Source organism: Eleutherodactylus coqui, chromosome 2, assembly GCF_035609145.1.
Source record: "Eleutherodactylus coqui strain aEleCoq1 chromosome 2, aEleCoq1.hap1, whole genome shotgun sequence".
NCBI lineage: Eukaryota > Metazoa > Chordata > Amphibia > Anura > Eleutherodactylidae > Eleutherodactylus > Eleutherodactylus coqui.
In genome coordinates, this window is record NC_089838.1 from 37,439,466 (window position 1) to 37,455,837 (window position 16,372).

Here is a 16,372-nt window from a genome sequence, read left to right on the forward strand (position 1 = left end):
CTCAGCTGTGATGGGCAATGCTATGGGATATATTTATGTGCCGCCGGTGGCTTCCTGGCACCCACCCATGCTGTCGGTCCACAGGGACTTCACAATAGGGAGTTGTACCTGCCTGTGTCTATGAATTAAAAAGCCCGGTCAGGTTGGGGCATGCAGTGTGAGCCGAAGCCCACCTGCATTTAATCGGACGTTACCTCAGCTGTGATGGGCACTGCAATGGGATACATTAATGTACAGCCGGTGGGTTCCAGGGAGCCACCCATGCTGTGGGTGCACACGGAATTCCCATTGCGGAGTTGTACCTGCCTGTGACTATTTATAAAAAAACGCGATCTGACTGGGGCATGCAGACACCTTGACAGAATGAATAGTGTGTGGCACATAGGTTCCCCATTGCTATGCCCACGTGTGCAGCTCCTGATGGCGGTGGCACAGGATTATATTTCTCATTGCTTCCGTACAGCATTGTGGGCTATCGCCCCACCCCTTTTAAAGGGGATCGCTGCCTAGCCGTGCCAACCCTCTGCAGTGTGTGCCTGCGGTTCCTCCTCATGGCAGACGCACTTATAAATAGACATGAGTGTGGCGTGGCATGAGGGCAGCTGAAGGCTGCGCGGGGACAATTTGGTGTGCGCTGTGGACACTAGGTCGTGCTTAAAGAGGGTCGCTGCCTAGCCGTGCCAACCCTCTGCACTGTGTGCCTGCGGTTCCTCCTCATGGCAGACGCACTTATAAATAGACATGAGTGTGGCGTGGCATGAGGGCAGCTGAGGGCAGCTGAAGGCTGCGCAGGGACAATTTGGTGTGCGCTGTGGACACTGGGTCGTGCAGGGGGGGGGGATGTTGGGCAGCATGTAACCCAGGAGAAGTGGCAGCGGAGTGTCATGCAGGCAGTGATTGTGCTTTGTTGGAGGTAGTGTGAGGGCTTTTCAGAAGTAAAAATTGTTGGGGGGGGGGGCCCACTCTTGCCGCTATTGTGGCTTAATAGTGGGACCTGGGAACTTGACATGCAGCCCAACATGTAGCCCCTCGCCTGCCCTGTCCGTTGCTGTGTCGTTCCCATCACTTTCTTGAATTGCCACGATTTTCACAAATGGAAACCTTAGCGAGCATCGGCGATATACAAAAATGCTCGAGTCGCCCATTGACTTCAATGGGGTTCGTTACTCGAAACGAACCCTCGAGCATCGCGATAATTTCGTCCCGAGTAACGAGCACCCGAGCATTTTGGTGCTCACTCATCTCTAATCTTAACCCTTTCCAATCCAATTTGTATTCTTGTTTTCCAAGGGGGCTTACTCTTTTTCTGCTGTTATACAACGGCGCTATATGCTGGCCAAAGCCAGTACTGCATGGGGTGACACATTGGATAGGCTCCGATAGCCGAGAGGCTGGCAATATACAGTAAGGCCTCCCTCACACAGGGCGTTTGCAGAAACGCAGCGTTTTGCAACGCTGCGTTTACTGCAGATTCCGCCCCGTTTCAGCAGCGCTGGCATACTTTATGCCAGCGTTTTGGCTGCGTTTTCAGCTCGGCTGAAAACGCAGCCAAGAATGCTGAAAAGAAAAAAAAACTAAATACTCACTAGCCGCTGCAGTCCGGGTCGCGGCCGCTGCTCTCTGCCGCTGATCCGGGCTCCCTCTGCACTCAGAAGTCTATTGCCGGCAATAGAGTGCTGTGATTGGTTGTCGGCGCTTGCTCGATGCCCAATCACAGCCCTTCATTGACTGTCTCAGCCAATCAGAGCTTGCCGGCGCTGATTGGCTGAGACAGTCAATGAAGGGCTGTGATTGGGCGCCGACAACCAATCACAGCACTCTATTGCCGGAGCCAGGGTTCTCAAACCTGGCCTCCGTCAATAGACTTCTGAGTGCAGAGGAAGCCCGGATCAGCGGCAGAGAGCAGCGGCCGCGACCCGGACTGCAGCGGCTAGGTGAGTATTACTTTCTTTTTTTCTCTCCACCTAGCAGGGACTGATTTTCGGGGTGAGGGCTTCTATTGCAAGCCCTCACCCCGAAAATCGGCGAGCGGTTAACGCTGCCAAAAACGCGGCACCAAGTGTTGCCACGTTTTTAGCAGTGCTAAAACCGCTGCCCATTCATTTCAATGGGCGACGCAGGGCTGAAAACGGCCCAAAATAGAACATGCATCGCTGTCAAAGCGCAGCGTTGGGAGGCGCTGTGTTTTCAGCCCTGTGTGAGCAGCCCCATTGAAATGAATGGTGGTGTTGTACAGCGTTTAGCGCTGGGCTGAAAAGGCAGCGCTAAACGCTGTATAAAACGCCGTGTGTGAGGGAGGCCTTAGAGAACCCCGACGGACGTCTGCCAACATCAGAGCTGTACAGCCTTAAATCATAATGTCTTTAGACGTCAGACAGTGGATTGGAAAGGGTTAATACTTTTAAGCTGTTATTAAGGCAAAGTTAATGAAGAACATTGGGGGTGGGGGGTTACAGGCTGAAGTAGATGGACATATGTTTTTTTTAAGCCTTACATACTTTGAAAATGAGAAAATAAAAAGTAGAAAAAAGAAGAAAAACAATGAAAAAGAAGGAAGAGGAAGAAGAAAAAATTGTTTGCTTTTTCTTATTTTTCCTTTATTCCTTTTCATTCTTTTTTCCTCCTTCTTTTAGATGGTTTGGCCAAGGTGAACTGCCAAAGCTACTGAATGACAGCTGAGATCTGCCTCTGATTGCTCAAAGTGCTCAGCCAATCAGAGGCAGCCCTTTCAGCAGGTGGGGATTTTAAATCCCTGCCTACTGAAAGCACTTCAGAGCAGTGCAGGAGAAGACCCGGCAGCTGTAGAGAGGTGAGTACATATATTTTTTACACATTTTAGGGACGATTTTCAGGGAAGGGCTTATATTTAAAGTCCTTCCCTGAAAATGACTGCAGTTCTGTGCCAGTGGATCGCGATCTTCACTATATGTTCTCAATGGGTCGGTGCTGCTGCCGCCGGCCCCATTGATTACAAGGTGAAACCCCTGGATGTGACAGCATTCAGGGGTTTCACATCTAAAAAAGATGGATGCTGCAGTTACCTGCGTTTTAAAATCCGCTGACCTATATTTACCGCTGCGCATTTTTGTGCGCAGGTAAATATCAGGCATGTGACAGCTGCCATTGCAAAGCATTGGTTCTATATAGATGCGGATCGCAAACGCAGGTAACATACCCACATAAAAACGCCTGTGTGACTGAGCCCTTATAGTAATTAAAGGGGTTGTCCCGCGCCGAAACGGGTTTTTTTTTTTTTCAACCCCCCCCCCCCCCCCCCCCCGTTCGGCGCGAGACAACCCCAATGCAGGGGTTAAAAAAGAACACCGCACAGCGCTTACCTGAATCCCCACGCTCCGGTGACTTCTTACTTACCAGTTGAAGATGGCCGCCGGGATCTTCTCCCTCCGTGGACCGCAGCTCTTCTGTGCGGTCCATTGCCGATTCCAGCCTCCTGATTGGCTGGAATCGGCACGTGACGGGGCGGAGCTACACGGAGCTACACGGAGCCCCATTGAGAAGATAAGAAGACCCGGACTGCGCAAGCGCGTCTAATTTGGCCATTAGACGGCGAAAATTAGACGGCTCCATGGAAACGAGGACGCCAGCAACGGAGCAGGTAAGTGAATAACTTTTGATAACTTCTGTATGGCTCATAATTAATGCACAATGTACATTACAAAGTGCATTAATATGGCCATACAGAAGTGTATAGACCCACTTGCTGCCGCGGGACAACCCCTTTAAGCTTTTTTTTTTGCATCATCTGCATTTTTAATCTATTACAATAAAAATGATGTTTTAAATCCTGTATGCTTTCAGTGACTCCTATTTTGGACTAATCACTAGTAATCACAAAAATGTAATATTAAGAGGCACTTTTTTAACAAAAAAGGAATTGTTGGCCACATAGAACCAAAAAGTGTGTGCCGCTGCCCTTCTTCCCAGGGTACATAGGATAGTTTGCAGCGAGAGAGAAGCAAAAGATCCTGGGCTATGTGGGGTAGAAGGCCGGCAGTACAGAAGGTGGCAGAGGCTTTGTGAGGGGAAAAGAGGAAAGAAGGAAGCAAAGTGTTTCAGGGGCTCTGAGAAGGAAGGGGAGGGGGAGACAACATGGCATGGACTCTGTGTGGGGAGCCAGAGACAAAATCTGCAAGGGGCTATGGGTGGGAGGGGGGGGGGGGGGATTAGGTGATAAGTGCTTTCAGTGGGGATAAGAGAAGGGATTGAGAAGAACCTTTAAAAATAAATAGAGCATACAACTAAAATGTCTGCATGTATATAAGACAGACAGGCAGCGGCTTCAGGATCTCTCTGCTCTCTCCCCTCCCACAAAGAAGAGGCAGCCGGACTAACATAGGCTCTTTTTACATGGAGCGTTAGATTGTTTGCATGAGTTAACGGTGATAGTTCGCTCAAGCCGCCTGTTTACACAGGCAGAAACATTGTTCATAATTGTGTTTCCTTATCATTCATTCGCTCATGCACAAGTGAATGACTAAACAACCGCTGTTCACACGCAATGACGGGCAAACAATTATTATTATATCTGCAGAACATGAATGGCGAACTAGAAGCAAACAAATCCTCATTCGTCTTTCATTCGTTGGCCATGGTTACACTGCATTATCGTTCAAATTTGCACGATCGAATGATTTATTTGAATGGTAAGGCCGCTCTCACGCTCACCGCTTTTTACTGCGATTACCGCGGCATCCTGAGTGCTGCGCTAGCCACAGTACAACACCACCATTGATTTCAATGGGGCCTCGAGCACTGTCTGTTCTATTTTTCAGCCTTTTTTCTTTTTCTTAATACACCCCATCACCCAACAAAATGATGGTGTGCGTTAAAAAGTACTGTCAAACACTGTACCATGCGTTCAGAAAAACTGTGCTTGAAATCGCGATTTTGAGTGGCTGTTTAATTGAACGCATCTGTGAGAGTGGCCAAATAGTTTCGTTTAAAGGGGGCCTTCCTAGGAATGTGACTGGAGTTCTTCATTCTTTGTCTGCTGCTGACTGGTCACTGCTGCCCAATCTTCTGGTAGGCTCTGAGAGCTCCTGCCAACGCACTCTGCCTTGGACTCTAACTGCTTCTTACTTGCAGCATGCATGCCATGTTGCTGTGAGGAGGGGGAGATGAGAAGAGGGAGTGGGATCGAAAACTTAGCTATGGGGTATAGGAACTCAGAGGGTCCCAACTAGGTTGTTTAAAGTTTTATGATATTTGAAACATTGGGGGTGGGGTGCATGACGGCACTCCATTCCCGTGGGGGACACAGGAGCCCTGTTCTGATGATTGATGGGAGTCCTAGTGGTTAGACACTCAATGAACAAATGCCTACGGTATCTCCTACACTGTGGATATGGTGTAAGCATAAATCTTGGGACAACCCCTTTAAAAAAAGAGTTTTCAGAATAGCAAGGAGAGCTGGCGATAACACAATAACTCCCCAGAAGTGATGTGATAATTGGCCCGATCACCACATGAGGCAAAATGGGTCAGGAACGCAATGTCTTCTCCTTAGGGAGAGCACCTTGAAGGTGAGTGAGTGAGGAGACTTATAAGACCATTCATGCTCCTCTGGGTAATATGCAAATAAGGGAGATGGAACAACACCTCTGCAGCGCCACCTATTGGAAGGCAGCATTCCTGCAAGTCAATGTTAGACTCTTTATACAAGCCTTGTAACAATTCCCAGTCATTGTTGCAAGGCTTGTATAAAGAGTCTAACATTGACTTGCAGGAATGCTGCCTTCCAATAGGTGGCGCTGCAGATGTATTGTTCCATCTCTCTTATTTGCATGAGGCAAAATGTAACATATAACGCCACCATACAGTATATGGTCTCATAAAGGATGGGCAAATTCTTCCGGAGACATCTGTATGATATAAATTTATCAACACTACATAATGTTTTCTTGCAATCTTGAATTATTAGAACATACAGAAATTAATTTTTCATGTATCTGGAGCCTTTTCTTTCTCTTCTATTGTTCTACCCTGACTACTGACTCAGCATGAAGTTGGCCACTCACCAGACATATGTAATAATTTTACCAAAATGACATAATTTATATAAAAGTTATATATATTATTAGATTTCTTTGTCTATTCACTTGCAATAAATACAACAAAATCATGTAAATCTCTATAAAAATGTGAACGACAAAACTATTATTGTGTTCAATGCAGAAATGGTACAAACGAAGGTAAAATTAGGGGAGAAATAAAAAAAAGTGATATGTACATAATGTAACTGAATACAGGCTATTTATCTCATTTACACTGATGTATAGGGTTGACTTAGTAATTTGGGACCTAAGGCAAGCCATGTTGTAGACCCTTATTGTTACTTGTCTCCGCTCTGTTTTTTATGACTCCACAGCTGGTACTACAAAGTTAACAAAAACCCTATTCACCATCAGAAAAAAAGTAAGATTCACAACTCTTTCCCCATATACAGTATGGAAAGCATCAACAGAGAAGACACATTGTTAAAATAGATGTGATAATTGGGTCTCTGAGAACCCAAAGGCCTTAGGCAACAATGTCAATTGCCATTCTCTTCTTGACAGTTGTACTTGAAATATGGTTAACTACAGGATATATTAAGTGTATTTCTGAATGTTTACTAAATCAGTCCCATTTTAGCTTTTCTGACCTACTTTTTGAAGGTTGGGATTGGATTTTTGGACATGTACTGTAAGTGGAACAACGTGGCTCTGGCTGTAGAGTATGTAGGTACACGGTAGGTTTCCTGTTCGTGATCCCCACATATTCTAAAACTGTTTTACAGAAGCGGAGTATCCTGATCTCACCCCACCTTCATGTAATATTCATGGGAGTTCAGTAAGGTAGATTTTTTTGGCATTTGTTTCATTGTCTTAATACCAAGATGGTGTTCACTGAGCTTTCATGTTTTTAGTTAGGGAAAGAAATTACTGGTATGTGTAAAATCTTAAAGGGGTTGTCTGGTCAACAAAAATTTGAGGCAAAAATAGGTCATTTGGGATCCTCGTCAATCAGGCGCTATTGGGCCAACTTCATTACGGACAGAATTGGAAGTAGACAGCTATGTCCATAGTGCAGCAGCTCGGTTTGGTACTGCAGGCACAATTCCCATTGAATTCAATTGAAGCTGCGCCTGCAATACCAAACCTGGCTGCTGAACTACAGACAGAGCTGTCTGCTCCTGGCTTTATCCATAGTGAAACAGCCCTGCGAACAGCTGATTAGCAGAGATCCCAAGCAGCAGACCTCTATAGATCAATAATAAAGTTCTGGACAACCCCTTTGACACTTTATTTTCACCTGTGCCTCTGATCCCTTTTGGCCCCCCATTGCTCACATAACTGAAGAAGGCATTATTGCTTGTTGCAGCTAGATGTGCCTTTTGCCAATCACCCGACTTTTGGTGAAATGTGACATAAGCTACTGATGAGCAGTAATGTTGAAACAACTTTATATAAAAAGATATTCTGGATTGGCTTACTGGTGCATCCCTAGCCCTACTGCAAGGTCCGCTAAAAAGTCGGATATTGACTTATAGGGTAGCGACCATTCCAATAGCTGGAGCTGTGGATATTATTCCAGCACTCATTTGCATGGCTTTTTCCCAGAAAGCATTGCATGGCCTATAAGATCCCCTACACCCATGTGGTGCTCTCTCCTGTTCTCTCCACTAGGAGATACATTACCTCCCTAGACTCACATTGTTGGCCTGTCACCTTGCCAACAAGAATCGTACTGTACGATTAGGAGCAATAACCCTGAAACCGCTGTATGTACATGGATATTCTGGTTTGGTTTATATCTTGAGTTACATTATAAAAAGTTGAATAGTGAGTCATAGGGTAGCTATCGTTCCAATTGGTGCTGCTGAAGAGGCATGTTCACTTATGGTAAAATTCGTGACTTGTAATAACTAGCCCAGCTAGTTATTTTATGCTGGAGCTGAACACAAGTGATATCTTTTTGGTGCACTTTTTGCAATGATCTGGCAGCTACAGCCCGGATTTAGACAAACACAAAAACATTGCACGAAACTTTTTACATGTCCACCAAGTGTAGGGATTAGAGATGAGCGAACGTACTCGGATAAGCACTACTCGTCCGAGTAATGTGCCTTATCCGAGTACCGCTGTACTCGTCTTAAAAGATTCGGGGCGCTCCGCTGCTGACAGGTGAGTCGCAGCGGGGAGCGGGGCAGAGCGGGCGGGAGAGAAGGAGAGAAAGATCTCCCCTCCGTTCCTCCCCGCTCTCCCCTGCAGCTCCCCGCTCCGCAGCGCGTCCCGAATCTTTCAAGACGAGTACAGCGGTACTCGGATAAGGCACATTACTCGGACGAGTAGTGCTTATCCGAGTACGTTCGCTCATCTCTAGTAGGGATGCATCTGGCATCAAAACCAATGTGCCAAATGCCATGAACAAACCCATTGAAATCTACGGGATGAGTTCTAGCTCCAGTTTTGAAGCGAAATGCTGGCGGACAAAAAAAGCCTGACAGGCATATGGGTTCCCAGCCTTAATTTAACAACTAGAAATACTTTCTATATACTTAAACCCAAATACATGGGAAGATTTACTCACCCACTTGGTCCGGGTCTCTGAGCCTGTGAGAAGCGCCATTCTGCATTAGGTTGCGCCTGCTGGAAGAAAAATAGAAAAGTGCTTGTAATTGCTACATACTTACATTGTACGCAAATAACAGTATCAGAAGAAATACATTAATTGATCTTCTTCTTGTCCTGAAGCCTAGACAAAAGAAAGGAAAAATGATGATGTTAAGGAAACAGCACATACTGTATTGTGGTTCTGCCTTGAACTTTGCTGCAACAAACATCAAATCAAGGAAAAATAACTGTATTATTGTCCATTATATTGCATTAGAGACGTCACAACATTAATAATTTTCTGGTAAATTACATGTAAAGCAATTTATTCCTTTCTCATATATTGAAATATCTGAAAAATCACCAATATATTAGAAATGGTCCAATCCATCCCCATACATGATCATGGTGTGACCACTTGAGACAAGTTAACATTTTGAATCTGATAAATCAAGAGTATGACCTAGTAGTCATTGCTGCTATTGGGCCCCACTCCAGTGTTTTGCTGTTTTATATACTAGTGGCACCAGGTCATGGTGTTACTAAAACGTGACACAAGTACCGAAATCATATCAATGGATGTTAACACTATAGTAAAAGTCATATTATTTCATCATATCCTTAAAAGACTGCTAATATCATGGGGCTCATGACTTACGAAAAGTTGTGGACTTCTGTTGTAACCTACAGAATGCAACATATATATCATATACATTCTTTGTATACGCAAGTAAAACAGATGGAGACTTTGGTCACATGACATCAAGTCTCTGAAAAGTCACGGTTTAAAAAACAGCCAATCTCAGAGCAGTTGCAGGCAAGTTGCAGTTGCGCACAGCTTGCATTCCATACTATCAGAGCAAAGGCCAATGCAACTTGCCATCTATAGCAAAAATTACAACAGTTTGGGTTTTTTTGACCGTTGTGGCCCCGTTAGGTTACAGGTTGCAATGCAAGAACATTGACAATCATTAGATGTGATGTCACAATGCGACATTGCGATCTTCATGTCACATGTCCGAAGTCATCGTGTAGCCCTGGCCTTAATCAGAAGAACAAACCAATGTATTCTATGGGCTAGTCAGGTTTCTAGTGAAGTAGTCAATGCATGTTAATTATACTTGGCCTCAGAATTTAAAAATGTCTCAAAAATACTAATGCCACCATCAATTTACTATGTATATGTTAAACCCAATACATTACATAACTCCTGGTTTGCCAAGAGAAAGCTCACAGCGGGTTTATACATTACCCTAGTTTTTTAGAAAGTTGTGCCAACTTTTATACATGTGCTCCACTTACACAGAGATTGTTTCTTAAGGTAAAGAAGGTCCTTAGAGAATTGTAGTACGACAAAGCGTCTGAGGAATACCCTCATTACGAATAAGCATGGAATAATGGCAGAGTCCCAGCTGGACAGACACCAACTCAGATTCCTTAGCAGGAATATGCACTTCTTGTAATAAGACTGGCAACAATGCAAGTACAGCACAGCAAGAGGTTAAAGCTATGTGCTAGAAATTCAGAGGGGTCCAAAAAGAGCTGGGAGCCAGGAATATTACAGAGAGATTTAGAATGGCCCTTATTGTTATATTGATGCTGATTGATACAGATAATAAATCCACATGGTTCTTTGTCCATTAATGGTGTCAGCTACCCAACTAACTTGAGGAAACTGTACAAACACCATGTGGATAATATTCTGGCCAGAATTGTTCTTCAGACTCAAGCTAATTAGTCACTTTATCAGTCTATATCTACTGCATATATACATGAGTATTAGTATATGTGTTTGGCCACCACTGGTAGTAGTTCCCTCCCAGAACTCCGTTAATGACAACTCCATGACCTTCTCCAGGCACTTAATGGACCTCAGCTGGTCAGATTTATGGATCGTTAATAAACTCTCGTAAATGGAAGAATCTGACTCACTATCCACAAAGAACAGCAAGCATATGGGTAATCACTTACATATACTTAGAGTTTAATACTGTGGGGAAAATATATACCTTAATTTCTACTAAAATTAGCATATATGCTTCACACTGGAGATCAAACCGATTAGTACTTTGTTAAAAACAGGAGTACTTTCTAGAAGACACTTGTTCACATCTGGAAGTAATAATCTATTGCTGTGGCCACTTCCTCTAATCAGGAATTTTAGACTTTGAGGCTACATTTTACAGGTCAGTTCTATGGCCCTCTCTCACCCAGGGGTCAACATGCACTGGTCAGAAGGCAACTATATTTTCTTTTCTTATTACACACATCTGGCCGAATACAAAGTACTGGCTGTTTGTTCTTCATCTTCAAACAAATCCTGCGCCTGCCTATTATTAACCTTATATTAATCATTATGGCCACAGTTATCACTGATGAATGGCATAAGGCAAGTTAAAGCAAATACTCCTTGTGTTCGGAAATTACATATCCCATAAATGTAGCAACGTGTCACTTCAATGTGTACAGAGAATTTCTTCAATGTGCATTCATAGACATTGGCAATCTAAAGATCAAGAGCCAAGAACCCTTTCATTCCAATGATGATGGAGTCCTTATGGCATGATAGAAATTATTGCTAGGGCAAAGTTGCAGAATAAATACTGTAATTGTACATTAAAATCAATGGTGACCATGTATTACAAGTATAGACAAGGTCTACTAGAGTGAGAACTTGAAGCCCCTCTTGTAAAGTCTTTGTTGGCTTCATCTCCCACTGGAAAGCAATATGTCTGCAACCATAATTATGGTCACTCTTTAATGAAAAGGTTATTTCTATCTAGGCTGATCATGATTATGATGGAAATACTTCTGAGTACAAGGTGGATAGAGGGTATGGGACTGCCAGAAACACCCAAGTGTTTGATCCAACCGTCTTTCACGGTTTCATGAACTGCCAGAGAAGTGAGTAGGACCTAAGGAAACAGCATAGCACATAATTCAGGAGTGACAGCAACAGTGTAGCTCACTGTGCTATGTTGTTGCCATAACTCCTATTTACCGCTATGGGAGCTATGGAAACAACTTAGCTCAGTTGTTTCTGTAACTCCCAACCAGCCCTAGCCACTGCATTTGTCTGAGCAAGGAGCTATGGGGGCCAGAATCCAAGATCGGTGCAGATCCCAGAGTTGAGACCCGCATCTATTAGACTTTTATGGCATATTCTGTGGATATGCCATTAGATTCTCAGATGGGAATACACTTTAACTTTGACCACTTTTATTCTCTATACTTTTAGCTTTCAAGTTATGAGGATGCACAATGAGCAGTCACTAATGACCACTTGTCCGTGAGTGACTGAGTGAGTTACGCGCTGATCACAAGACAGTGATGTCATCACAGGTCCTTCATCCCAACCATGATTTCAGCTCATTGAGCAGCTGAATCACCAGAGCTCTCAGCTCCGCCCCATATCATATGACGGTGACGTAATCACAGGTCCTTCAATATTTTGATCAACTCCAGCCATCATCACAGGTCCTTCAATAATTACATGTGATGATGTCATATTCACCATATTGTATTATACACTGGTACTATAAATAATGCTAATAACTAGTATTCATACATGTAGGCGAATGAGGTCACGGAGCTATAAGGGGGAGGCCAAATATATTTCTCATTTACAAAACAAAGTTTTTTCTTTTTCCGAATGTTTGTTTGCACACTGCGTTCAGCGGATAATTCACAAATGTGTAATCTGGGATATAGGACAAAGAACTTGGATTCAATTCAATCTTTCCAGTGCAGAAAGTTGAATGCTTAATACCTTTTTCAACGTAAAAGTGGAGAGTATAATTATGTGATTGCTGAGTAAGCCTGTGAGCAACATAATAGAAACCGTCAGGAATAATACAAAAGTAACATCAATACATAAAAGATCTGTTAGGTAGAGTCAGAGCACCTGCCTACAGAAACAGCCGCCTAATTTACACATCAATAAAATTGTTCCCGGTTACTGTAGAAACCTGATGTGACGAAGAGCTTTGAGGAAAGGCCTAAGAGACCCTGGCATTATGCTTTCTTCCTGTGCTCATCAAAAATACATGTAAAATCACTGATAGATTCTTCTAGAACAACCTTGCCCTAGATTGTTTTACCTCGTTTTTACAGAACTACTTATTAGTAATGACAATTATGTATTGGAAATAACTTCAGCTCATGTGTATGGGTGGCCAACATGTAGCTCATGTGTATGGGTGGCCAACACATAGCTCCTGTATATGGGTGGCCAACATGTAGCTCATGTGTATAGGTAGCCAACACGTAGCTCATGTGTATGGGTGGCCAACACATAGCTCCTGTATATGGGTGGCCAACATGTAGCTCATGTGTATAGGTGGCCAACACGTAGCTCATGTGTATGGGTGGCCAACACGTAGCTCATGTGTATGGGTGGCCAACACGTAGCTCATGTGTATGGGTGGCCAACACATAGCTCCTGTATATGGGTGGCCAACATGTAGCTCATGTGTATAGGTGGCCAACACGTAGCTCATGTGTATGGGTGGCCAACACGTAGCTCATGTGTATAGGTGGCCAACACGTAGCTCATGTGTATGGGTGGCTAACACATGGGTCATGTGCATAGGTGGCTAACACGTAGCTCATGTGTACGGTCTGTATTACAGAACACACAACTAGTCTATCAATAATGCCAAAAGAATAAATTGGTCCTATCTCCAATCCTCCATTCCACTTCATCATCATTTCTCTCTCTAAAATGAATGAGGACACATCAATAAAACAATAGAACAACTGATCCAAGGATTTCTGTAATTATAATTAACAGATGAGGATGACATAGGCAGTAAACCATGTTGAAATCCAAAATCCTGAGGATTTTAATTGCAGCATAAATCCACATTTCACAATCCCCTCCGGGTTATTTTTTTCCACAAACTCTGCATTACCCAATTAAATCCATAAAGTACACAATTCTAACACAACGCAGCTTGAGCTATTTTCTTCACAAACTGAACAGAGTTTATCGAAGAAAAGCTGAGAATAAGCAAAAGGATCAACCTTCACGACACATCATTCCAAAATGTTCCTTAGAAATCTGCTACATAAGTCAGCCAAAGTTCATGGTCACAGCAAGAGAATGGCGACATCTTAAAAACCATTGCCTAATATTCCAGGAATGCAATGAGAACAGAGAAATATATATTGTAAATCTCACAGACACCATTGTGGACTGGGAACTGGATTTATAATGCTTTGCCTAGGTTATGAATTGGAATAACTTGTGGGACCTCTATGGAAAACTACTGATAAGGCATTGTAATGTCATGAAAGTACATTATAGGACTGCCCACTAGCATGCTGGCTTAACCTAGCAGACCTGTTAAAGTTTAATTGAGAGTGGCGATTTTTTGAGATTTATAGAACGAGAAATAGGAACTGGTCAGGGTATTTTTTGCCAATAATTGCATTAAAGGGGGTTATCCTACCAAAATATTTATAGTTGATAATCGCCAGATTTTTGATCACTGGAACCCAAGTGATCATAAGAATGACAGGCCCTGAGTCTGCTGTATGAATGGAATGGCAGTGTGCATGCATGACTCCTGCTCTATGCACTGCCTATGGAGATAGCCATCATACCCCATAGCAGTGAATGGAGTGGTGATCACTGCTGTACCTCACTTTGTGCCATTCTCGTGATGGGGTTCTAGCAGTCGGGCCTCCATTGATCAATGATTTATCATCTATTCTACGGGTAGGCGATAAATGGTTTTAGGCATTGGCTGCTTACAGGGGGGCAATAGCATTCACCTGCACAGCAACTCTAGAAATTAGGCTATATTTCTTGTGCTGGCGTTAGTATGATTTGCCCCGGCGAAAGATGCACTGAATACATGAAGAGGCACACATCTCTTCATATGTTCAGCACTTCAGTGCACCTTCTCAGCAATGTACATCAGGTCTGTCCTGTAGTGTATTCCTGGCAAAAATTATAGATAAATCTGTCAATCCAAGATAGCCACACCCCTCCTGAAAGCTCCGTCCACTTTTCAAAAAAGTTGTAGGGCCAGCGCAGAAAGAAGAAAAGTCACTAATATTTGTGCAAGTACCTGCTTGCGCTAAATATACAACTTTTTTTACGCCAGAAACTGGCATAATTGTGTCCCAATTTTCCTTTTTGGCTATATCTGATAAATCACCTCATTATTGTAGTTCAGGTGGTCCTGGGTCAATTCACCACATGGTTAAAGGGCTTTTGTAATTAAAACAAACCCCGTTCCCCAGCTGGACCCAGACGAAAATAACAAACAAATATATACTCACCTCTCTTGAGGCCTTGGGGTGCAGCTGACAGCCGGTGCTGTCATCGGCAGTGGCTTCTGGGGAGCCGAGCTGAGCAGAAGCACGTGACAACTACGGCCAATCAGATGCTGTACCGTCATGTTCTCAAACTCCTGGCATCATGGCGGCCAGGATATGAGCGCTGATGCCAGTAATGGTTATGCTGTGTCCTCTGATTGGCCACAGCGGTCACTCACTTGCACCCCCCCTATCTGCATAGAAATCACTGCTGATTTCAGTGCCGGCTGTCAACTGCACCCCAGGAGAGATGAGTATACCTTTTTTTGTTATTTTGGGGAGGGCCCAGCTGTGGAATGGAGTTTTGCTTTAATAAAGCTTAAACATAAGAAAACACATCATTGAGTCATCAAAACCAAATATAGCTCCTCTGCAGGCTATTTAATTCAGCTCAGTATCATCTCTGATGCTACCGATAGTGGCAAATTGCTGAAATCTATAAATACTCTCAATATAAAAAGCAGCAGAATACTACGGAACAGAAGTGTTCTTATCATACAAGATACCGGATCTTCTGCGGTAAACCACTGCAGCCAATCAGAGCTTGGAAATGATCCATCTACCATACATTAGGCAGAAATGCAATTAACGGATTGTCTATAGCTCTTCACTACATGCACTTGGTTGTTCTTTTTAGGAAATAACCTACAATGCCCCCAATTGTAGCGAAACAAACCGATGCTACGACCATGATTAGACGGCAATCTCCACTATTCCTGATATTGTTCACTGTGACTACATGAGACAGTCCTTTTGCCAAAAACAAACCAAAGATAATTCTTCTTAGGGAATTCTAAGTAAATAGAGCGTGCCCTCATTCATCTATTAATGAGGGTGGAGAGCGTCTCAGGAGGACTAGGCTCTACAGTGTTTATTGATTACAATGAGCACCGTGTCATACTTTATTTCTCCTGCGGAGGTGCTGCAGGGAAATGAAATACTGGCTTCCAGGTTCCCCACTGATTACAGCTGATCACTGGGAATTGAGGAGCCCTGTGATTAGATTATTTTTTATGGAAACTATAAAAAGGAATTGGCCAAAGCAGACAGACCCTTTAACTATCTAAATGTCTTTAAAGTGGTGAAACTGATACATATTTACATAAGAGGATTTATAAAAATAAATGTGTATAAAGCCGTGAAAAGTGGCCGGGCAAGACTAAACAAGAACAAGTCTCCACATGTAAAACACAAGACCAGAAATAGACAAACTCTCTGGAAACGTGCCAGCGTGATTTGTATGTGTTCAATGTGTGTGAGGAAGCAGATTATTACATAGCATGACTATAGTCAAATACTTAAAGGCCATATCGTCCTGAAAAACAATGTGATAATCATTTTATTTATATCTTTTAACAATTTAAATCTATATACTTTTCAACCCAACGCAGGGTCTCTGAACATAATTGTTAACGTGGGCTCCAGCACAC

At 43.4% G+C, this 16,372-nt stretch overlaps 1 protein-coding gene across 41 annotated transcripts in view; it reads right to left on the minus strand.

Moving 5' to 3' along the window:
- LOC136611234 (protocadherin gamma-C5-like) overlaps nt 1-16,372 on the minus strand; it is a 403,514-nt gene that overhangs the window by 25,757 nt on the left and 361,385 nt on the right. For 22 of the 41 annotated variants that reach the window (XM_066590626.1, XM_066590624.1, XM_066590590.1 and 19 more), the window contains one exon: nt 8,593-8,651. In XM_066590626.1, coding sequence (XP_066446723.1) covers nt 8,593-8,651 — 59 coding nt within the window. The remainder of the gene's footprint in view (nt 1-8,592; nt 8,652-16,372) is intronic. The other 19 variants (XM_066590598.1, XM_066590600.1, XM_066590599.1 and 16 more) reach the window with 1 other exon arrangement.